The 25,198-nt window shown below is 45.9% G+C and overlaps 1 protein-coding gene across 1 annotated transcript; it reads left to right on the forward strand.

Annotated features, from left to right (window-relative positions):
* The first annotated feature begins 102 nt into the window (after positions 1 to 102).
* On the forward strand, positions 103 to 23,375 carry LOC122920791 (astacin-like metalloendopeptidase). Its single transcript, XM_044270521.1, has 10 exons — positions 103 to 235; positions 1,933 to 2,050; positions 4,037 to 4,215; positions 6,585 to 6,672; positions 15,987 to 16,114; positions 17,474 to 17,589; positions 19,400 to 19,610; positions 19,704 to 19,822; positions 20,441 to 20,663; positions 23,314 to 23,375. Exons 1-10 carry the CDS (start codon positions 106 to 108, stop codon positions 23,373 to 23,375), a joined length of 1,374 nt encoding a protein of 457 aa, XP_044126456.1. The 5' UTR covers positions 103 to 105.
* Positions 23,376 to 25,198: the final 1,823 nt, after the last annotated feature.

The raw sequence follows: 25,198 nt of genomic DNA on the forward strand, positions 1-25,198 counted from the left end.
GCTTGCTTGGTCTTCATAACTTGAAGCTGACTTCATCTATAATGATAGACTATCTTTACTGTACTTATAATTAGCCTTGTTTTGTAATATACAGGCACCAAGAAGATGATCCATTATGGAGACATAGCTATACGACTCAGCCGCAGTGCCCTGAGCTGCCCAGGGCAAGCCTGCTTCTGGCCAAAATCCAGCTCTGGTGTGGTCATTGTTCCCTACACATTGTCTTCTGATTACTGTAAGTCAAGATCTAAAAATGTTCAATGTGAAGTACATTTCTGGTGAAGCCTGAGACTATATAGAGCTATGGAGAAGGTGGCAGCATTGACCTTTGAATGAGGGTATGGACATATGTTGGCTTCTCTCTCCTCATGGACTCCCAGAAGAGCTGGCGAATCTCCTGCACAGCTCATAGAGAGCTGCTTTCTCTTGCTAATCAACCCTCAGTGAGCTCCTACTGTATGTGGTGCCAGGAAGATCCCTCATTAGACACATCCACGGCGCCCATACGTGCTCTGAACGGGCGTGACACATCACGAGAAGGGGCAGATCCTTCTGTCTTCCCAAATCATTCTGCACTCAGTCCCCATAATGCCAATGTGAGAACAGACTGTTCAAAATCTTTGCTAATTTATTAAAAATTGAAAACAAAAATCTCACATTGACATAAGTCTTCAGCCCCCTTTACCCAGGACTTAGTTAAAGCCTCTTTGGCAGTGATTCCAGCCTCCAGTCTTCTTGGGGATGATACCACAAGGTTTGCACACCTGGATTTGGGGATTTTCTGCCATTCTTCTCTGCAGATCCTCTCAAGCTCAGTCAGGTTGGATGGGGACCATCGGTGGACAACCATTTTCAGATCTCTCTAGAGATGTTGGATTGGGTTCACATCAGGACTCAGGCTGGGCCACTCAAGGACATTTACAGAGTTGTCCCTAAGTCCCTCCTGTGTTGTCTTGGCCGGGTGCTTAGGGTCACTGTCTTGTTGGAAGGTAAACCTTTGGTCCAGTCTGAGGTCTGGAGCACTTTCACTCAGGTTTTTATTAAGAATACCTCTACTTTGCTCCAATCAGCTTTCCCTCAACCCTGACCACTCTCCCTGTCCCAGCCGCTGAAAAACTCCCCCACACCATGCTTCACTGTAGGTATGGTATTGGGCATTGATGATTAGTGTCTGGCTTCATCTAGACATGATGCTTAGAATTGAGGTGAAAAAGTTCGATATTGGTTTCATCAGGTTTCTTTAGTGGCTTTTTTGCAAATGTTCGTGTGCCTTGTACTAAAAAAAAAAGCCCATATTGGTGGAGGCTGCAGTGATGGTTGACTTTCCTGAAGTTCCTGCCATCTCCACACAGGATCTTTGGAGCTTAGCCAGATTGACCATTGGGTTCATGGTCACCTTTACTAATGACCTTCTACCCCGATTACTTTTTTGATTAGTTTGGTGGGGCGGCCAGCTCTAGGAAGAGGCCTGGTTGCTCCAAACTTCTTTCATTTAAGAATGATGGAGGCCACTCATGGCTCATGGCTTGGTTTTTGCTCTAATATGCATTGTCAGCTGTGAGACCTTATATAGACAGGGCTGTGTCTTTCCCAAACCATGTCCAAAAAAGGTGCAGACACAGCTCGAAGATGATCAAGAGAAATGAGAGGCTCCAGATCTAAATGTCAAGTGTCATAGCAAAGGGTCTGAAAACATATGTCCATGTGAAATTTTAAGTTTTTTCCTTTTTAACAAATTTGCTAAAATTTATAAAATTCTGTTTTCACTCTCATTATGAGGTATTGAGTGCCGATTGATGTGGAAAACTTGATTTAAAAAAAAAAAAAATTAGCACAAGTTGCAACATAACAAAATGAGAAAAAAGTGAAAGGGTCTGAAGACTTTCCAAATGTCCTGTAGGTAGAAAACATTTTATTTTGCCCTTCTTTCAGCCTCCGCTGACTCAGCCGTTATCCACTCAGCCATTCGGGAATATTCCTCCTTAACGTGCATTCGTTTTGTGGAAAGGAAAACAGAGACAGATTATATCCAGATCCGCTCAGTGGATGGGTGAGTGTGTTATCGGTCTGCAGGACATGCTCCTCTCATCTAGGAGTCAGATATAACAAGCATGCTCAACCTGTGGCCCTCCAGCTGTTGCAAAACTACAACTCCCATCATTCCCGGACAGCCAACATCTATCAGCCTACAGCAGGGCATGGTGGGAGTTGTAGTTTTACAGCAGCTGGAGGGCCGCAGGTTGGGCATCCCTGGCCTATACTAATCCATATTTCCTTACATGGATAGATCTATATAACGATATGCAGCCTGTGTGCACATTTATATATTTTCTTATTACATTGCTGACTTTGAGAAATAACACCAATAGATTTCTAAAATTTCTGCTATATGATCTTTATGCCTTTACGTATAATGGGAATAGGTCCCATTCCTCTGTCTCTGTGACCCTTTTACTGTCCTCTTCCATGAGGCTGATCACGGTTGCCAACCGTCCAGAAGTTTCTGGACAGTCCATAAAAATAGGTGACTTTTTCCTGTGTCCATAAAAAAATAATAATGTGTCCGTGATTTTTTTAAAACTTTTTAGGCTGGTGGTACTAGACTTAGATTATTTTGGTGATAATTATCATCATTTTACAGCTCACAGTAAATGCTGGTAATGAGTTCTTATCTGTATATTGAGCTATAGACCCGGATTACTTCTAATCTCCATAATTTTTGATGGTTTTCCAATTTGTCCATAAAAAATGTAGGCTGACCGTGATATTGGGATAAGTTGTCCAGAAAAAAGAAAAATTCTGGTTGGCAACCCTGAGGCTGGTCCTTCCATCATTGATCCTTTTTGAAAACTCATACTTTACCTACAGGAAACAAGGTTAAGTTTTAAAATTAAGGAGTGGCTACCGGCAAGGAGGACTTATAGTAGAGCCATTGGTTACATTCCCAAAGTGGCGGAAGGCATGTGGTTTCCTGATGCTAGGGGGTATTAAAGGGCATCTGTCAGCAGTTTTGTACCTATGACACCGGCTGACCTGTTACCTGTGCACTTAGCAGCTGAAGGCGTCTGTGTTGGTCCCGTGTTCATATGTGCCCGCATTGCTGAGAAAAATGATGTTTTAATATATGCAAATTAGGCTCTAGGAGCAACGGGGGCGTTACCATTACACCTAGAGGCTCTGCTCTCTGAAACTGCTGCTCCCTCTCAGTGGCAGTGTAAATGTCAATCAAAGTGCAGAGGGCACAGCAGTTGCAGAGAGAACAGAGGCTCTAGGTGTAACGGTAACGCCCCCGTTGCTCTTAGAGGCTCATTTGCATATATTAAAACATAATTTTTCTCAGCAATGCGGGCACATATGAACATGGGACCAACACAGACGTCTTCAGCTGCCAAGTGCATATGTAACAGGTCAGCCAGTGCCATAGGTACAAAACTGCTGACAGATGCCCTTTAAAGAAACAATGGGGTCGGAGAAAGTTAGGATATGGGTGACAGGAATTGGGGCTGGAAATCATTGAAAAATTATTTTGTGATAATCCTATTTTTTCTCCTTTGTGGGGGTCCAGATAATAGCTCCATGACTTCATAGGAGGACAGGTCCACAGTTCTGGTTTGGGTAGCCAATGGGGTCAGTTAGAAGGACAGGTTGGTACTTCAGGTGGGCCAGTTGGGTCCAAGATGAACCTGCCTGGTCTGCTTCATCATGCAGAAGGTGACAGGTATTGAGGAGCTGCGAGCAAGTGTGCCCTAGATAATGGCAATACTTTGTGATAGGTCAGGTGACTTCCAAAAAATATATAGAATATTTTTTGAAGAATAAAAATAGCTTCTACCTTAATCCACCAAATCTTGTTTGTGTTGTGTATTTTTGTGGGTCTAAGCAGGTCCTTTAAGTTTCTATATCTCCTGCTCTAGATCTCTTCCTTCTTCCCCATTCTCTCCTTAGTTCTCTCTCTCTTTCTTTCCATTTCTCTTTAGATTTTTTTTCTATCTATAGATAGGCAGAAAGTCCACTGACGATACGGGTGCTCCTTCAGATGCTGGTCTTATCTGGGCAGGATTGGAGGGCCTCAGGAGCTCTCTTTACTCAACCCTGGCTGTGTATCGAAGGGGATTGTTCAACATGAACTCAACCACGTCCTGGGATTTGTCCATGAGCACACGAGGAATGACCGTGACGCCTATGTGGACATTAACTGGAAATATATATCAGACGGTAAATTGGGAGCCACCTGTCACCTATATACAGTGCTGGGCATGAAAATCAGTGGAGCAGTGGGTTATCCACAGCGGACAAATGAGGACAGGAAGTTGCCGTGGTAACATGTCCCAAATGTAACGGAGGATCAGTATACGATAAGTAATGTATGCACACAGTGACTCCATCAGCAGAATAGTGAGTGCAGCTCTGGAGTATAATACAGGATGTAACTCAGGATCAGTACAGGATAAGTAATGTAATGTATGTACACAGTGACTCCATCAGCAGAATAGTGAGTGCAGCTCTGGAGTATAATACAGGAAGTAACTGAGGATCAGTACAGGATAAGTGATGTAATGTATGTACACAGTGACTGCACCAGCAGAATAGTGAGTGCAGCTCTGGAGTATAATACAGGATAAGTAATGTATGTACACAGTGACTGCACCAGCAGAATAGTGAGTGCAGATCTGGAGTATAATACAGGATGTAACTCAGGATCAGTACAGGATAAGTAATGTAATGTATGTGCACAGTGACTCCACCAGCAGAATAGTGAGTGCAGCTCTGGAGTATAATACAGGGTGTAACTCAGTATCAGTACAGGATAAGTAATGTAATGTATGTACACAGTGACTTCACCAGCAGAATAGTGAGTGCAGCTCTGGAGTATAATACAGGATGTAACTCAGGATCAGTACAGGATAAGTAATGTATGTACACAGTGATTCCATCAGCAGAATAGTGAGTGCAGCTCTGGAGTATAATACAGGAGGTAACTGTCACGGCTGAGGATGAGGAAAAACCCTCAGCCGTGCGATGCCGGATGATGTTAGGCTGCTCGGCCAGGAAGACAGGATTAGGGAGCAGGTCACCTCCTAACGCGTCCCTAACCTGACCCTAACTCCTAGCTGCATGGGCCGACCTTTAAGGTAGGAGAACCCATGCTCCGGAACCTCGGATCCCTAACTCACCCTCCGTCCGGTCCCTGGACTAGGAGTCAGGGTAAGACGACCTACTCCTCCTAGGCACGGAGGAGCAGGAGTCTCAATGGCCAAGCTACTGGGAAAAGGGGAACACAAACAGACTTACGGATATGGCAGGCGAACTAAGTAGTTCCACCAACCTGCCACAGCCTTGCTGACTGGATCCCTGTGCACACAGGAATCCAGAACCATAGGCTGCACAAAATAACAAAGGAAGGTCCCAACAGAACATCACATGGACCTCTCACACAACATGACATAAACATAATGTGACAATATCTTTTGACCGCAAGGGTGGCCCCCACTGGCAGGTGGAAAACACAGGAGGCTGCTCCAGCTAAGCATGACTGAAGCAACCCTCAGACTGAAGCTAACAGTGAGGCTTTATAGGCCCCAGTAGCCACACACAAAAAACACACCCAGAGCACACACACACTGGGAAGGGAGTTAACCCTTCCAGCACCAGGGAAGGGAAACACAACTTAAAGGGGAAGTGAACAGACAAACAACCCCGTGCACACCAAACATGGGAAGTGCACACCAAACACACAAGTCGCCAAGTGGAACCGCACGCATACCACAGCAAGCAGCCGCGACACAACTCAGGCTGCAATGCTGCCACATAAAAACTGTTGCCAGCGGCAACCACAGGTGAGGCAAAAACCAAAGCCCTCACCTGTGATTGACAACCAAACAAAACCGCTGACAACCGCATGCGGTTCAGGAGTCACGGTCATAGCCATGGCCGTGACAGTAACTCAGGATCAGTACAGGATAAGTAATATATGTACACAGTGACTGCACCAGCAGAATAGTGAGTGCAGCTCTGGAGTATAATACAGGACATAACTCAGGATCAGTACAGGATAATGTAATGTAATATATGTACACAGTGACTCCACCAGCAGAATAATGAGCGCTGCTCTGGAGTATAGTACAGGAGGTAACTCAGGATCAGTACAGGATAATGTAATATATGTACACAGTGACTCCACCAGCAGAATAATGAGCGCTGCTCTGGAGTATAGTACAGGAGGTAACTCAGGATCAGTACAGGATAATGTAATATATGTACACAGTGACTGCACCAGCAGAATAGTGAGTGCAGCTCTGGAGTATAGTACAGGATGTAACTCAGGATCAGTACAGGATAAGTAATGTATGTACACAGTGACTGCACCAGCAGAATAATGAGCGCTGCTCTGGAGTATAGTACAGGATGTAACTCAGGATCAGTACAGGATAAGTAATGTATGTACACAGTGACTGCACCAGCAGAATAATGAGCGCTGCTCTGGAGTATAGTACAGGAGGTAACTCAGGATCAGTACAGGATAAGTAATGTATGTACACAGTGACTCCCTTTTATAATTATACTTGACATCTCTACATATGCAGCCTACAAAAGTAATTTTGAGAAGTTCCAGCCAGAAACCAATAACCTGGCCTTGCCTTATGATTACATGTCCGTGATGCACTATGGAAGGTAAGTGAACTAAACATGTTTAGCTTCAAATTAAAACTGTTTGATTATATACTGTAACCTGATATACTGCTATTATATACTGAACAGATCAATAAAAAAAAAGTGCTTTTTTGCCTATGTTTTATACTTACATGAGGACAGCTCAGGGCCTTGTGAGTCCAGCTGATGTATACATATATGTACATGCTGTACACTGGGTGCTGATTGACATTAGGGCGCTATATGACGGAGTTGTGCATACTGACCAATCAGATTCAAGCTGTTATGAGAAATGAAAGCTGCGATCTGATTGGTTGCTATGTGCAGTTTCTCCACATTAGGCACGATCTATTAAAAACCTTTCTAATAGGAAAACAATCTTTGTTGCCCATAGCAACCAATCAGAGCTCAGCTTTCATTTTTCCAGGGCAGTTTAACCACTTCAGCCCCGCTAGGTGAAACCCCCTTCATGACCAGAGCACTTTTTACACTTCGGCACTACACTCCTTTCACCGTTTATCGCTCGGTCATGCAACTTACCACCCAAATGAATTTTACCTCCTTTTCTTCTCACTAATGGAGCTTTCATTTGATGGTATTTTATTGCTGCTGACATTTTTACTTTTTTTGTTATTAATCAAAATGTAACGATTTTTTGCAAAAAAATGACATTTTTCACTTTCAGCTGTAAAATTTTGCAAAAAAAAACGACATCCATATATAAATTTTTCGCCAAATTTATTGTTCTACATGTCTTTGATAAAAAAAAAATGTTTGGGCAAAAAAAAAATGGTTTGGGTAAAAGTTATAGCATTTACAAACTATGGTACAAAAATGTGAATTTCCGCTTTTTGAAGCAGCTCTGACTTTCTGAGCACCTGTCATGATTCCTGAGGTTCTACAATGCCCAAACAGTAGAAAACCCCCACAAATGACCCCATTTCGGAAAGTAGACACCCTAAGGTATTCGCTGATGGGCATAGTGAGTTCATAGAACTTTTTATTTTTTGTCACAAGTTAGCGGAAAATGATGATGATTTTATTTTTTTTATTTTTTCTTACAAAGTCTCATATTCCACTAACTTGCGACAAAAAATAAAAAATTCTAGGAACTTGCCATGCCCCTCACGGAATACCTTGGGGTGTCTTCTTTCCAAAATGGGGTCACTTGTGGGGTAGTTATACTGCCCTGGCAATTTAGGGGCCCAAATGTGTGAGAAGAACTTTGCAATCAAAATGTGTAAAAAATGACCGGTGAAATCCAAAAGGTGCACTTTGGAATATGTGCCCCTTTGCCCACCTTGGCAGCAAAAAAGTGTGACACATCTGATATCGCCGTACTCAGGAGAAGTTGGGGAATGTGTTTTGGGGTGTCATTTTACATATACCCATGCTGGGTGAGAAAAATATCTTGGTCAAATGCCAACTTTGTATAAAAAATGGGAAAAGTTGTCTTTTGCCAAGATATTTCTCTCACCCAGCATGGGTATATGTAAAATGACACCCCAAAACACATTCCCCAACTTCTCCTGAGTACGGCGATACCAGATGTGTCACACTTTTTTGCAGCCAAGGTGGGCAAAGGGGCACATATTCCAAAGTGCACCTTTCGGATTTCGCAGGCCATTTTTTACACATTTTGATTGCAAAGTTCTTCTCACACATTTGGGCCCCTAAATTGCCAGGGCAGTATAACTACGCCACAAGTGACCCCATTTTGGAAAGAAGACACCCCAAGGTATTCCGTGAGGGGCACGGCGAGTTCCTAGAATTTTTTATTTTTTGTCGCAAGTTAGTGGAATATGAGACTTTGTAAGGAAAAAAGAAAAAAAAAGAAAAATCATCATTTTCCGCTAACTTGTGACAAAAAAAAAAAAGTTCTAGGAACTCGCCGTGCCCCTCACGGAATACCTTGGGGTGTCTTCTTTCCAAAATGGGGTCACTTGTGGCGTAGTTATACTGCCCTGGCAATTTAGGGGCCCAAATGTGTAAGAAGTACCTTGCAATCAAAATGTGTAAAAAATGGCCTGTGAAATCCGAAACGTGCACTTTGGAATATGTGCCCCTTTGCCCACCTTGGCTGCAAAAAAGTGTCACACATCTGGTATCGCCGTACTCAGGAGAAGTTGGGTAATGTGTTTTGGGGTGTCATTTTACATATAACCATGCTGGGTGAGAGAAATATCTTGGCAAAAGATAACTTTTCCCATTTTTTTATACAAAGTTGGCATTTGACCAAGATATTTTTCTCACCCAGCATGGGTCTATGTAAAATGACACCCCAAAACACATTCCCCAACTTCTCCTGAGTACGGCGATACCAGATGTGTGACACTTTTTTGCTGCCAAGGTGGGCAAAGGGGCACATATTCCAAAGTGCACCTTTCGGATTTTGCAGGGCATTTTTTACACATTTTGATTGCAAAGTTCTTCTCACACATTTGGGCCCCTAAATTGCCAGGGCAGTATAACTACGCCACAAGTGACCCCATTTTGGAAAGAAGACACCCCAAGGTATTCCGTGAGGGGCATGGCGAGTTCCTAGAATTTTTTATTTTTTGTCGCAAGTTAGTGGAATATGAGACTTTGTAAGGAAAAAAGAAAAAAAAAGAAAAATCATCATTTTCCGCTAACTTGTGACAAAAAATAAAAAATTCTAGGAACTCGCCGTGCCCCTCACGGAATACCTTGGGGTGTCTTCTTTCCAAAATGGGGCCACTTGTGGCGTAGTTATACTGCCCTGGCAATTTAGGGGCCCAAATGTGTGAGAAGTACCTTGCAATCAAAATGTGTAAAAAATGGCCTGCAAAATCCGAAAGGTGCACTTTGGAATATGTGCCCCTTTGCCCACCTTGGCAGCAAAAAAGTGTCACACATGTGGTATCGCCGTACTCAGGAGAAGTTGGGCAATGTGTTTTGGGGGGTCATTTTACATATACCCATGCTGGGTGAGAGAAATATCTTGGCAAAAGACAACTTTTCCTATTTTTTTATACAAAGTTGGCATTTGACCAAGATATTTTTCTCACCCAGCATGGGTATATGTAAAATGACACCCCAAAACACATTCCCCAACTTCTCCTGAGTACGGCGATACCAGATGTGTCACACTTTTTTGCAGCCTAGATGCGCAAAGGGGCCCAAATTCCTTTTAGGAGGGCATTTTTAGACATTTGGATCCCAGACTTCTTCTCACACTTTCGGGCCCCTAAAAAGCCAGGGCAGTATAAATACCCCACATGTGACCCCACTTTGGAAAGAAGACACCCCAAGGTATTCAATGAGGGGCCTGGCGAGTTCCTAGAATTTTTTTTTTTTTGCATAGGTTAGCGGATATTGATTTTTTTTTTGTTTTTTTCTCACAAAGTCTCACTTTCCGCTAACTTAGGACAAAAATTTCAATCTTTCATGGACTCAATATGCCCCTCACGGAATACCTTGGGGTGTCTTCTTTCCGAAATGGGGTCACATGTGGGGTATTTATACTGCCCTGGCTTTTTAGGGGCCCTAAAGCGTGAGAAGAAGTCTGGAATATAAATGTCTAAAAATGTTTACGCATTTGGATTCCGTGAGGGGTATGGTGAGTTCATGGGAGATTTTATTTTTTGACACAAGTTAGTGGAATATGAGACTTTGTAAGAAAAAACAAAAACAAAATAAAAATTTTCCGCTAACTTGTGCCAAAAAAAATGTCTGAATGGAGCCTTACCGGGGGGGGGGGGGGGGTGATCAATGACAGGGGGGTGATCAATGACAGGGGGGTGATCACCCATATAGACTCCCTGATCACCCCCCTGTCATTGATCACCCCCCTGTAAGGCTCCATTCAGACGTCCGTATAATTTTTACGGATCCATGGATCGGATCCGCAAAACACATGCGGACGTCTGAATGGAGCCTTACAGGGGGGTTATCAATGACAGGGGGTGATCAGGGTGATCAGGGTGATCACCCCCCTGTCACTGATCACCCCCCCTGTAAGGCTCCAATTCAGACATCCGCATGATTTTTTACGGATCCATGGATACATGGATCGGATCCACAAAACACATGCGGACGTCTGAATGGAGCCTTACAGGGGGGTGATCAATGACAGGGGGTGATCAGGGTGATCAGGGTGATCACCCCCCTGTCACTGATCACCCCCCCTGTAAGGCTCCATTCAGACATCCGCATGATTTTTACGGATCCATGGATACATGGATCGGATCCACAAAACACATGCGGACGTCTGAATGGAGCCTTACAGGGGGGTGATCAATGACAGGGGGTGATCAGGGTGATCACCCCCCTGTCAATGATCACCCCCCCTGTAAGGCTCCATTCAGACATCCGCATGATTTTTACGGATCCATGGATACATGGATCGGATCCACAAAACACATGCGGACGTCTGAATGGAGCCTTACAGGGGGGTTATCAATGACAGGGGGTGATCAGGGTAATCAGGGTGATCACCCCCCTGTCACTGATCACCCCCCCTGTAAGGCTCCATTCAGACATCCGCATGATTTTTTACGGATCCATGGATACATGGATCGGATCCACAAAACACATGCGGACGTCTGAATGGAGCCTTACAGGGGGGTGATCAATGACAGGGGGTGATCAGGGTGATCAGGGTGATCACCCCCCTGTCACTGATCACCCCCCCTGTAAGGCTCCATTCAGACATCCGCATGATTTTTTACGGATCCATGGATACATGGATCGGATCCACAAAACACATGCGGACGTCTGAATGGAGCCTTACAGGGGGGTGATCAATGACAGGGGGTCAGGGTGATCACCCCCCTGTCACTGATCACCCCCCTGTAAGGCTCCATTCAGACATCCGCATGATTTTTTACGGATCCATGGATACATGGATCGGATCCACAAAACACATGCGGACGTCTGAATGGAGCCTTACAGGGGGGTGATCAATGACAGGGGGTGATCAGGGTGATCAGGGTGATCACCCCCCTGTCAATGATCACCCCCCCTGTAAGGCTCCATTCAGACATCCGCATGATTTTTTACGGATCCATGGATACATGGATCGGATCCACAAAACACATGCGGACGTCTGAATGGAGCCTTACAGGGAGGTTATCAATGACAGGGGGTGATCAGGGTGATCACCCCCCTGTCACTGATCACCCCCCCTGTAAGGCTCCATTCAGACATCCGCATGATTTTTTACGGATCCATGGATACATGGATCGGATCCACAAAACACATGCGGACGTCTGAATGGAGCCTTACAGGGGGGTTATCAATGACAGGGGGTGATCAGGGTGATCACCCCCCTGTCACTGATCACCCCCCCTGTAAGGCTCCATTCAGACATCCGCATGTGTTTTGCGGATCCGATCCATGTATCCATGGATCCGTAAAAATCATGCGGACGTCTGAATGGAGCCTTACAGGGGGGTGATCAATGACAGGGGGGTGATCAATGACAGGGGGTGATCAGGGAGTGTATATGGGTGATCACCCGCCTGTCATTGATCACCCCCTGTAAGGCTCCATTCAGACGTCCGCATGTGTTTTGCGGATCCGATCCATGTATCCATGGATCCGTAAAAATCATGCGGACGTCTGAATGGAGCCTTACAGGGGGGTGATCAATGACAGGGGGGTGATCAATGACAGGGGGTGATCAGGGAGTGTATATGGGTGATCACCCGCCTGTCATTGATCACCCCCCTGTAAGGCTCCATTCAGACGTCCGCATGATTTTTACAGATTAATGGATACATGGATCGGATCCACAAAACACATGCGGACGTCTGAATGGAGCCTTACAGGGGGGTTATCAATGACAGGGGGTGATCAGGGAGTGTATATGGGTGATCACCCGCCTGTCATTGATCACCCCCTGTAAGGCTCCATTCAGACGTCCGCATGTGTTTTGCGGATCCGATCCATGTATCCATGGATCCGTAAAAATCATGCGGACGTCTGAATGGAGCCTTACAGGGGGGTGATCAATGACAGGGGGGTGATCAATGACAGGGGGGTGATCAATGACAGGGGGGTGATCACCCATATAGACTCCCTGATCACCCCCCTGTCATTGATCACCCCCCTGTAAGGCTCCATTCAGACGTCCGTATAATTTTTACGGATCCATGGATCGGATCCGCAAAACACATGCGGACGTCTGAATGGAGCCTTACGGGGGGGGTATCAATGACAGGGGGTGATCAGGGTGATCAGGGTGATCACCCCCCTGTCACTGATCACCCCCCCTGTAAGGCTCCAATCAGACATCCGCATGATTTTTTACGGTTCCATGGATACACGGATCGGATCCCCAAAACACATGCGGACGTCTGAATGGAGCCTTACAGGGGGGTGATCAATGACAGGGGGTGATCAGGGTGATCAGGGTGATCACCCCCCTGTCACTGATCACCCCCCCTGTAAGGCTCCATTCAGACATCCGCATGATTTTTACGGATCCATGGATACATGGATCGGATCCACAAAACACATGCGGACGTCTGAATGGAGCCTTACAGGGGGGTGATCAATGACAGGGGGTGATCAGGGTGATCACCCCCCTGTCAATGATCACCCCCCCTGTAAGGCTCCATTCAGACATCCGCATGATTTTTTACGGATCCATGGATACATGGATCGGATCCACAAAACACATGCGGACGTCTGAATGGAGCCTTACAGGGGGGTTATCAATGACAGGGGGTGATCAGGGTAATCAGGGTGATCACCCCCCTGTCACTGATCACCCCCCCTGTAAGGCTCCATTCAGACATCCGCATGATTTTTTACGGATCCATGGATACATGGATCGGATCCACAAAACACATGCGGACGTCTGAATGGAGCCTTACAGGGGGGTGATCAATGACAGGGGGTGATCAGGGTGATCAGGGTGATCACCCCCCTGTCACTGATCACCCCCCCTGTAAGGCTCCATTCAGACATCCGCATGATTTTTTACGGATCCATGGATACATGGATCGGATCCACAAAACACATGCGGACGTCTGAATGGAGCCTTACAGGGGGGTGATCAATGACAGGGGGTGATCACCCCCCTGTCACTGATCACCCCCCTGTAAGGCTCCATTCAGACATCCGCATGATTTTTTACGGATCCATGGATACATGGATCGGATCCACAAAACACATGCGGACGTCTGAATGGAGCCTTACAGGGGGGTGATCAATGACAGGGGGTGATCAGGGTGATCAGGGTGATCACCCCCCTGTCACTGATCACCCCCCCTGTAAGGCTCCATTCAGACATCCGCATGATTTTTTACGGATCCATGGATACATGGATCGGATCCACAAAACACATGCGGACGTCTGAATGGAGCCTTACAGGGGGGTGATCAATGACAGGGGGTGATCACCCCCCTGTCACTGATCACCCCCCTGTAAGGCTCCATTCAGACATCCGCATGATTTTTTACGGATCCATGGATACATGGATCGGATCCACAAAACACATGCGGACGTCTGAATGGAGCCTTACAGGGGGGTGATCAATGACAGGGGGTGATCAGGGTGATCAGGGTGATCACCCCCCTGTCAATGATCACCCCCCCTGTAAGGCTCCATTCAGACATCCGCATGATTTTTTACGGATCCATGGATACATGGATCGGATCCACAAAACACATGCGGACGTCTGAATGGAGCCTTACAGGGGGGTTATCAATGACAGGGGGTGATCAGGGTGATCACCCCCCTGTCACTGATCACCCCCCCTGTAAGGCTCCATTCAGACATCCGCATGATTTTTTACGGATCCATGGATACATGGATCGGATCCACAAAACACATGCGGACGTCTGAATGGAGCCTTACAGGGGGGTTATCAATGACAGGGGGTGATCAGGGTGATCACCCCCCTGTCACTGATCACCCCCCCTGTAAGGCTCCATTCAGACATCCGCATGTGTTTTGCGGATCCGATCCATGTATCCATGGATCCGTAAAAATCATGCGGACGTCTGAATGGAGCCTTACAGGGGGGTGATCAATGACAGGGGGGTGATCAATGACAGGGGGTGATCAGGGAGTGTATATGGGTGATCACCCGCCTGTCATTGATCACCCCCTGTAAGGCTCCATTCAGACGTCCGCATGTGTTTTGCGGATCCGATCCATGTATCCATGGATCCGTAAAAATCATGCGGACGTCTGAATGGAGCCTTACAGGGGGGTGATCAATGACAGGGGGGTGATCAATGACAGGGGGTGATCAGGGAGTGTATATGGGTGATCACCCGCCTGTCATTGATCACCCCCCTGTAAGGCTCCATTCAGACGTCCGCATGATTTTTACAGATCCATGGATACATGGATCGGATCCACAAAACACATGCGGACGTCTGAATGGAGCCTTACAGGGGGGTTATCAATGACAGGGGGTGATCAGGGAGTGTATATGGGTGATCACCCGCCTGTCATTGATCACCCCCTGTAAGGCTCCATTCAGACGTCCGCATGTGTTTTGCGGATCCGATCCATGTATCCATGGATCCGTAAAAATCATGCGGACGTCTGAATGGAGCCTTACAGGGGGGTGATCAATGACAGGGGGGTGATCAATGACAGGGGGTGATCAGGGAGTGTATATGGGTGATCACCCGCCTGTCATTGATCACCCCCCTGTAAGGCTCCATTCAGACGTCCGTATGCTTTTTGCGGATCCGATCCATGTATCCGTGGATCCGTAAAAATCATACGGACGTCTGAACGGAGCCTGACAGGGGGGTGATCAATGACAGGGCGGTGATCAATGACAGGGGGGTGATCAGGGAGTTTATATGGGGTGATCATGGGTGATCAGGGGTTTATAAGGGGTTAATAAGTGACGGGGGGGGGTGTAGTGTAGTGTAGTGTTTGGTGCGACTTTACTGACCTACCTGAGTCCTCTGGTGGTCGATCCTAACAAAAGGGACCACCAGAGGACCAGGTAGGAGGTATATTAGACGCTGTTATGAAAACAGCGTCTAATATACCTGTTAGGGGTTAAAAAATTCGGATCTCCAGCCTGCCAGCGAGCGATCGCCGCTGGCAGGCTGGAGATCCACTCGCTTACCTTCCGTTCCTGTGAGCGCGCGCGCCTGTGTGCGCGCGTTCACAGGAAATCCCGGCCCTCGCGAGATGACGCGTATATGCGCAGGGCTGCCACCTCCGGACCGCACATCTGCGTTAGGCGGTCCGGAGGTGGTTAAGAAATGAATGCTGAGCTCTGATTGGTTGCCATGAGCTATATAGACAGTCTTACCATTAACCATTTGTTGAATGATACGATAATTATTATAATTACAGGATAACATACTCATACATTGCTCTCATCTGGTTAGATATGCCTTCACCAGCGTCCTCGGACAACCCACAATAGTGCCAAGGCCTGACGCCACCGTCACTATAGGGCAGAGATATGGACTGAGCAGCCTGGACCTCGTGAAGATAAATCGTTTGTATCGGTGCGGTGAGGGAATTATAATTATATTTTTTTTATTACATAACAGCACAATTTAAAGACGACCCGTCCCCTCTCCTGACGTGTCTGTTTTAGTAACTACTTGCATCCCCCATGTAATAACAATTCTAGAGCGTCTATTCTTATGACTCTCCTTTGTGCCATTCCTCTATTATTCCTGCCGGAAGTTATGGATGAGTTGACAGGAGTCTGCAATAAAGGGTCAGCTGGGTGTTACCAGTGCACAGTCTGACACAATCCAGTGAATGCTGCCAGTGTCAGACAGTGCACGGGCACAGCCCCAACACCCATCAGGGCCGTTATTGCAGACTACTAGCAATTTGTTCATAATTTCTAGTAGGAATAATAGAGGAAAGACAGCATAGAGTGATAATAATAGCTGCCGCAGAATTGTTATTGCATGGGGAATGCAAGGAGGTACTAACACAGACACGTCAGGGGAGGTGACAGGTCCTCTTTAACCCCTTCCCGACATGTGGAGTCTTTAAAGATGGCGTCCGCTCTGGAGCCCGTTGTCAGCTCTTTCATGCAGCGGACACCCGTGGCAAATGTCCGCAATCGGAAGCAATGCCGACCGCTAACATTTAACCCCTCAGATAATACAGGAGGTAACTTGAAAGTGCATGCTTCCAGGTAAAGGAACGCCTTTCTCCGGCGGAGACCGGGGAAGTCGTTCTTACATAGTAATGAGCCTGAACCTGTACTAGGCTTCCAGGCTCCTTATTTGTATATTACAGTTCAGGCCAGCAGGTGGCAGCACTGAGCTGTAATATAGTGATTTCTGCATAGAATAACGTAGCAAATTCCATTATTTTAGCTGAGGATTGCAAGTAAAAAAAAGTTTAGAAAAATATTAAAAAAATATAAACATTCAAATCACCCCCCTATCCCCCAATTAAATAAAAATTATTATGGGCATTGCCAAATGTGAACCCCCCCTCCCCTATAATTAAAATATAAACATATCCCATATGGTGGCATGATGGAAAGAAAAAAATTGCAGATTCGCAGTTTTTTCATCACTTTACTTACAGATCGACCTAGCACCTCAGTGCGTTATACAGGCAGCCCATTGATTTTAATGGGCAACATGCAATGCTTCTTATTGCCTGAGGTGGTGCTGCAGCAAAACTTGAATACTTACTGCCAGGCATCCCCAGAGATTAGGTGTGAAGAATATGAGACTTATAACATTCTGACCGGTCTCTATCAGACTCAGTATCCCTATGACAAAAGAGAACAGTGGAGGAAGTGTTATCATAGGGAATGGCAGTAAAGTCCTTCTCATGGTGGCCTGTATTGTACTTCTGTACTTTTATTGTTTTCTTGTATTTTTTTCCATCATAGACATGTGTAGTTTTATTCTCTGTGAGCTCTCTGGCACTTTTCATTCTGGATACACGGATTCTGCGCCTCTCAATACACCGGGTTGTGTCTGGCTCATTCGTGTTCCTGCAAACAAGGTATTTTATGGACAACATCTAATCCACCTGTAATGGTCGCCAGACCCATTGGAGTATTGTGGGCTGAACCTGTCGTTTTCGGCAGGACAAGCCAACAATCTATTGTGTATGGGGATCTCCTGACTCAACATCTAATTCTTTTGTTCTTCTGGGAGATAAGCCGCCACCAGCGGTGTTGGACTGGCAATAGACCCTAGACCCTAAGATTACCAGCCCGGTCTGATGCCCGGGTGGCTGCCTAAGCCCTTCTGCTGAACCGGGGTATATAAGGAAATGATGCTCCCAGAAAAGGGAGGTACCTTTGTATCAGGTCGGTCCCAAATTCAACTGCATTGCTGTCTTCAGAAGTTGTCATGGCAGTCTGGGCTGAATGGAGAAGATGAGGAATGATAATTTCTACATCAGGAGACGTCACTGGATGTAGAGATTTATTCTCCTGTATGGTGCTGGCTACCACAGATGGGCAGCTTCCAGGCAGTATGTTGTGCTGCATTATGGTATTTCGTTCTGTTAGGGCGATATTTTGTGCAGCACTATGATATTGCTGGTCTAGCCTACTTGTGCTGGACCCCCCCACAACATGAAGCTACTTTAACTTTTTTTCCCAAAGCCACTTTAAAGGGGTGGCATTTATCATGTAGATAAAGTTAATTTAAGACACTTACTAATGTATTGTGATTGTCCAGGTTGCTTCCTTTGCTGGCTAAACTCATTTTTCTATCACATATACACTGCTCGTTTCCATGGTTACGACCACCCTGTAATCTGTCAGCGGTGGCCGTGCTTGCACACTATAGGAAAGAGCACTAAACTATGAGTGCTCCCATGGTCCCGGCCACCAGAGTGGCTGAGACTTTTATTCTATAGTGTACAAGCACGACCACTACTGATGGATTGAAGGGTGGTCTTAACCGTGAAAAGGAGCAGTGTATAATGTGATGGAAAAATGAGTCTAGCCAGCAAAGGAAGCAACATGGACAATCACAATACATTAGTAAGTGCCTTGTATTAACTTTCTCTACATGATAAATGCCATTTGCTGGAGTGACACAACCCCTTTAAGTTCCCAGTCTGCCCCTGGCCACCGGAGGTGTCTGGCAGAGGCTTCCTCCTCACTCCCCCTTTGACAACACATGGAAAATCGGGAAAGATAGCTGTTGGCCAAATGAATGTTCAGTCGGCAGCCATTGACGGTGTATGGACTTCTTTAGGTTCCGATAAACGGAGCTGTGGTTATTATAGGTCCAGACCATGTGAACATACCCTAAAATGCGACCAGCCTAAGTATGTATAGGCCTTGCATATATGCTATATGACAGGACACCAATGGAAACATGGGATTAGTCCTTCTGAGATATCTATAGTCAATATCTAATCATTGAACCATAAAACAATTGGTATAAAATTATGATTTTAAAAAGGTTTTGTGGGAGGAAAATATTGATGACCTATCCTCAGGATCGGTGGGAGTCCGACACCGGGCACCTCCTATTTGAAGAGGCTGAGCTTACCAAGCACAGCGCCGCTCATTGTATAGTGGCCGTGCTTGGCATTGCAGCCCAGACCCATTCATTTGAATAGAACTGGGCTGCGCCTAGCATATGGGACCAGTTACCGTGATGTCACTGGAAGAGGCTGCGGCGCTTACTGGAGCTGATCCAGCTGATCGTCAGCAGTGTCAGGAATTGGGCACCCACCGATAATATATCAACGATCAATCCTGAGGATAGATCGTCAGTATTAAATTCCCGGAAAATCCCTTTAAATTCTGGTAGATTTGATCAAATGTGTTTTCCTTCCATGTTTTTAGGTCATTTTGCAGTTCCATGCCTTCAGGACTTCTCCAGCCTGCTCCACTGACTACACGATCATTTACGATGGAGCCAGCAAGTCCTCTAGGGTCCTTCTAAATACAACGTGTAGGACGGCGGAGCCTCCACCAGTGGTGTCCACTGGAAGCCTGATGTTAGTGGAATTTTGGAGCAACCAGAAGACAAGTTTCTCAGCCTCATACCACACAGGTAGAAGATATAGCGCGCTATGGACGCCAGTCTTATTGGAGGTCTCCCTTTTTCTACGTGTGGTCTCTTAAGTCATTATATTTCTCTTTCAAGTGTCTTGCGGTGGGACATTCACAGCTGTAAATGGGACAGTGACATCGCCAGGATTTCCCACCAAGTATTTTCCGTCTACGGACTGTAAATGGTCCATTGTGGCTCCTCTTGGGTGTAAGGTGAGCATGAAAGGAGCTGCAGTACACGCCTTCAGGTCTTCTGTAAAAATAGGGGGCTACTACATGGAAACAATCCAAGTGCACTGGGTGACAGCGGCAGCGCATCATAGCCTTGGGTATCCTCCAGATTATCTCTATACGATGTAAGGCTGTTGCTAACCAATCATCTCTGCCCCTCTCCTCAGGGGCTGGAGTTTCCTCTCTGCATGTGACATGCATGCTGCGGCCGCAGCACGGTCTCCAGCCTCTCCTGTGCCTTCTCTTCTGCAATATCCTGATGACAGTTTTGAATGATCTTCAGTACTATGGCTTCTGATAGATGTGATCTGGCCAGACCTCCCCCAGTGTGGTGCCCAGGCATCATGGCACATGGTTACTTACCATAGTTGCTGCCAACCATGATTTCTACCATGAAGATGGTGGACAAAAGCTAGATTATTATTTTCTCGAAAGCAAGTTACAGCTAGCTAGGGGCGCAATAGAAGAACACTGCTAGGTTAGGGGTGATTTCATATGTCTGCTGGAGTTGCCCTTTAATTTTGCAGGTTTGTCTATTATGTCATGACCATATAGTCTTTATTGAATTGCTGTGTTTGGACTCTATACCACCCCCTATAGGTGCAGCTCATCTTTACCTCTTTTACCCTGGAGCTTTCCCGTAGCTGTATCTATGATTACCTCTCCATTCTGCATGGTTCTTCCGGCGACTCCTCAATTTTAGCAAAGTTTTGTGGATCCAAGAAGATGGAGACGCTGGTATCTGCAGGGAACTGGGTGCTGCTAGAGTTTCACACGGATAAATCAGTGCAAAGTACTGGGTTCCAAGTCAAGTACACTTGGGGTAAGTCTGAGCCAAACCGAAGGGCCAAGAATAAGGGGCCACAATTGGCTTCTGCTAATGATTGCACAGGATGCACTCTACAGTATATACAGTATATAGGCCCCATGCACATGACCTTATGTATTTTATGGTCTTCAAATTGCGGATGTGCAAAAAATATCAATGCCGTCCCTGCTGTATCAGAAATTTTTGCGGACCCATTGACTTTAGTGGGTCCGTGGTCTGCATTTTGCAGCCAAGTATAGGACATGCTCTATCTTTTTGCGGAATGGACATACAGATGTGGAGAGCATACGGATCATCCGCAAAATGTGGACCATGGACCCTTGAAGTCAATGGGTCTCCAAAAAAATGCAGATGGCACACGGGCTGCTTCCTTATCTTGTGGAGCTAGTGCAGATTGCTGGAAGGTGAGGAGGGAATGCCCGCTAATAAGTTACATTACACTGCCATTCCTCTAATATTCCTGCTAAACGTTTATGTCTGTTTTAGGCTACTTTCACACCTGCGTTCGGTGCGGATCCGTCTTGTATCTGCACATACGGATCCACACCGATAATGCAAATGCTTGTATCCATTCAGAACAGATCTGTTTGCATTATTCTTTCAAAAACAAGTCAATGGGGGGACGGATCCGTTTTCAATTGCACCATATTGTGTCAGTGAAAAACGGATCCGTCCCCATTGACTTAAGCCTCGTTCACACTTCAGTGTTTGGTCAGTGATTTCCATCAGTGATTTGTGAGCCAAAACCAGGTCCAGCTCTAAACACAGAACAGGAGCAGATCTTTCCCTTCTACCTCATGTCTGTGGAGGTTCCACTTCTGGTTTTGACTCACAAATCACTGATGGAAATCACTGACCAAACACTGAAGTGTGAACGAGGCCTTATATTGTAAGTCAGGACAGATCCGTTTGGCTCCGCATTGTCAGGCGGACACCAAAAGCGTTTTGGTGTCCGCCTCCAGAGCGGAATGGAGGCGGAACGGAGCCAAACTGATGCATTCGGAATGGATCCTTATCCATTCAGAATGCATTGGGGCTAAACTGATCCATTTTGGGCTGCTTGTGAGGGAACGGATCTCACAGGCGGACCCAGAAACGCCAGTGTGAAAGTAGCCTAAATAACTACTTGCAGTTCTGGAAGAAGTCATGAATGAATTGCCACCAGTTTGCAATGCAGGTTCAGATGGGTGTTACCAGTTGGGGGGGGGGGGGGGGGTGTTCCTGCACAGTCTGAAACTGACAGCACTCATTGGATAGTGCCAGGCAATACAATGACACACCCCAAACTGGTAACACCCATCTAGAACTTCATTGCAAACTACTAGCAATCAATTAGTAACTTTTGGTAGGAATAATAGTCGTAAGCATAGATGCTCCAAAATAGTTTTTTCATGGGGAATGCAAGTAGTAACTAAAACAGAGATGTCAGTGGAGGTGACAGGTCCTCTTTAATTTATCCTTTATGTTCCCAGTGGTCTGTCCCCCGCCGATCGGATGCTTGTCACCTATCCTGCAGTCAGATCCAATCCTAAAGGGCAGACCAACCCTTTAAAAATGTTAAAACCAAACATTAGCTAAAAATAATCGTGGCATAAAATCAATATTTTATTCACATTCTGAGAAGGCAAATTTGGTTATTCATTAGTCATTGCAAACTGCTAGCAATTCATCCATAACTTCTAGCAGGAATAATACAGGAAACGCACAAGACGGAACCATAAGAATGCAGTAGATGCTTCAGAATTGTTGTTTCATGGGGGATGCAATTATTTATTAAACCAGACAAGTCAGGAGAGGTGATGGGTCTGCATTAAGGTGGTCGTGACTTTGCAATCCCAGTTTATCGTGTGCAACACTCTCGCTGTAAATCATTGTGTTGCCAAAGTCAGCGTGCAGCAGAGACGTTCAAGGGGGTTACTTTTTGTATCAATTTTTCACAGTTTTCAATATCTCTTCTTGCAGTCAGTCAATAGGAACCTTCATTACTTTATAACTGTACAACTTTTCTGTACAAAACGTATACTTTTTGGAGCTGGAATCCCCCTTTAAGGTTGCCGTTATATATCATCAAGTTAAAGAAATGATGGCAGATACTGATGTAAACACAGAATGATCAGCTCTTCCAGTGCAGTGATTTGTTCCTTCTAGTGGTCTGAGCCAAGAGAGCAGTCCTGATCCCGCTGGATTTACGCATTTGGAGGCTGGAAGAGAACAGATCAAGTCACCGTATATGAAATAAAATTACTATTATGATTTCCCAGCGGTGTTTCCTCTTACTTGTGGCATCCTTCCCTGGTAATAATATAATATATAAAATGTATGTTTTCTGGGTGAATCCTTAATGTGCAATTATAATGGCAAAAAAGTGCTTTCCCACTGGTAGCCCCAGCTTTTTCAGAACCGGAGAGCCTGATCCCTACTTCTGGAGAAATGGCCATAATACTGACCCCCGTCACTGGTTGTCACAATCAGGACTGTCCACTTCCGAACACAGCGGTCTCTATAATAGAAGACATAACCTGTGTCTCCATGATTCTCTGTGCGGCCCCTATCACAGGGGGCTAAGGAATAAGGCCCCTCAATTGCTTTTTTTATGGTAAGTGATCACTAAGCATTAAAAGCTTCTACCGTTTTGTGTACACAGTTCCCATGCATACCAATGTTTCTTCATCGTTTCAGACTACCCTGCGTAGTCTGGCTTTATAATGTGGCTACAGCCAATCGTAATAATGGTGACAATGCTGTAGGACATGACCGTACGCACATATATGAACTTTAGGCTAAATGCACAGGGTCAGGATTGCGTGCGGATTTTCTGATCAGATTTGCGTGCGGAAAATCCTCATCGTAGGTCATATTCTATGAGACTTTGAAAATTCTCACGCACACGATGCAGATTTTTTAACGTATGGATTACGGTGCAGATTTTAAAATCTGCAGCATGTCAATTTATTTTATTTTTCCTGTCTGAATTTTCTCCATGCACTTCAATGCAGAAAATCTGCCCTAAATCCGCATGCAGATTGACCGCACAAATTGATGTAGGTCGACCGCACAGATTTCCCTGCGAACACCTGCATATTTCAGTGCGGATTGCCCCCCCCCCCACCACTGTGCCAAATTCTCAATGATGACGTAGTCCTGAATGCCTGCGTCCTGATGCAGGAGTTCGTGACCACGCCATCGCCCTTCCCGTGCATGCCCAAGTGCAGGGTGCAGGAGATCGTGGTGATGTCATTGCGACCGCCTGCATAGTTCTACTTCCTACTAGGCCTCAGGCCTAGCAGTCTGAGGCCTATAAGGCAGAACGGTGGGGACAGGAACCATAGGCAACTGTGCCCCCGCCCTAAACGGCCTCCTCCCTCAGAGGCAGGTCGGATACTCATCTCGCCTCATGGCGGAAGCGGGCCTGTTTATGTGCACAGAGGCCAAATGCGCGTGTTACTGGGGGAGTCAGGGCAGACCGCTGTGGGTTAGACCCTTGTCCAACCAGAAGCCAGCATGTGAAATGTTAGGGACCAGGAGACCAGCCAGCCAGGACCTTAGAGGAACATATCCTTGAAGTATCCCACTAATGTCTACATGTCTCGCGCATGACAAGGACCCTTTACCTGTAGTTGTGTAGATCTTTACACCATTGTTTATGGTACTTTCATATATCATGGAAGTCCATGTGGTGACATAGGCAAACATACTTTGGCATAAATTAACATATTTTAGAGGACAACATGCTGTAATTTATCCCAGCTTTAAACGGGCTTTCCAAGACTTACATATCGAAGACCTGTCCTTAGGATAGGCCATGAATATCTGATTGGTGGCGGTCTTCTGAGAGCCACGGCCTACCAAGCACAGCGTGGTACATTGCCTAGTGGCTGTGTTAGGTATTGCAGCTGAGCCCCATTCACTTCTATGGTGCTGAGGAAGACGATGCAGCGCTTGGAAAGGTGCCTTGGCCCCTTCCGACAGCTGGACCCCCACCAATCAGATATTGATGACCTAAAGTGGCTTTCCATCTTTGGGGATCGTAGAGCCCCCCAACATTACCGGACTTGCTGAGGGAAACATACTTACCTACTCCCCACTGCTGGGTTCCATCTCCTTTGGTCTCCGCGTGTTGACATCATTGCCGTAGTTGTGATATGTCCCCCCCATGTCTCACGTGACCCAGTGACATGACGCAGAAACCCCCAGCAATCTCCCACTAATATATTACACCTTGGTCATTCCTATTATCGGACAAGTAATAGATGGGCAAGGCATGGGTAGAATAAAGTTATTGTGGACAGGAATAACCCTACTTGCCGATGGTTTCCAAGTAACAAGCTGCAAAATAAAACAGACTTAAAACATATTTCAGAAAGATGCTGATGTCACATATGAATGGAGGTAAGATTGACATTCACTTTGTATTCATTGGGGTCTCAATAGCTGAGTTGTGGTATTTACACTTATGCACAGCAGTTAGATGATAGACCTGAGTCATGCCCATTGAAGGTGGCTTTATATAGAGAAATACATAGGAGATA

This window comes from Bufo gargarizans, chromosome 10 (assembly GCF_014858855.1).
Source record: "Bufo gargarizans isolate SCDJY-AF-19 chromosome 10, ASM1485885v1, whole genome shotgun sequence".
In the NCBI taxonomy this organism is placed as follows: domain Eukaryota; kingdom Metazoa; phylum Chordata; class Amphibia; order Anura; family Bufonidae; genus Bufo; species Bufo gargarizans.

Excerpts from the sequence above, each read along its gene's own strand:
- LOC122920791 (XM_044270521.1), top strand. The coding sequence starts at position 106 with ATGATCCATTATGGAGACATAGCTATACGACTCAGCCGCAGTGCCCTG. Across the intron at positions 236-1,932 it reads CACATTGTCTTCTGATTACT|CCTCCGCTGACTCAGCCGTT; the intron begins GTAAGTCAAGAT and ends CCCTTCTTTCAG. Across the intron at positions 4,216-6,584 it reads CTGGAAATATATATCAGACG|CCTACAAAAGTAATTTTGAG; the intron begins GTAAATTGGGAG and ends CTACATATGCAG.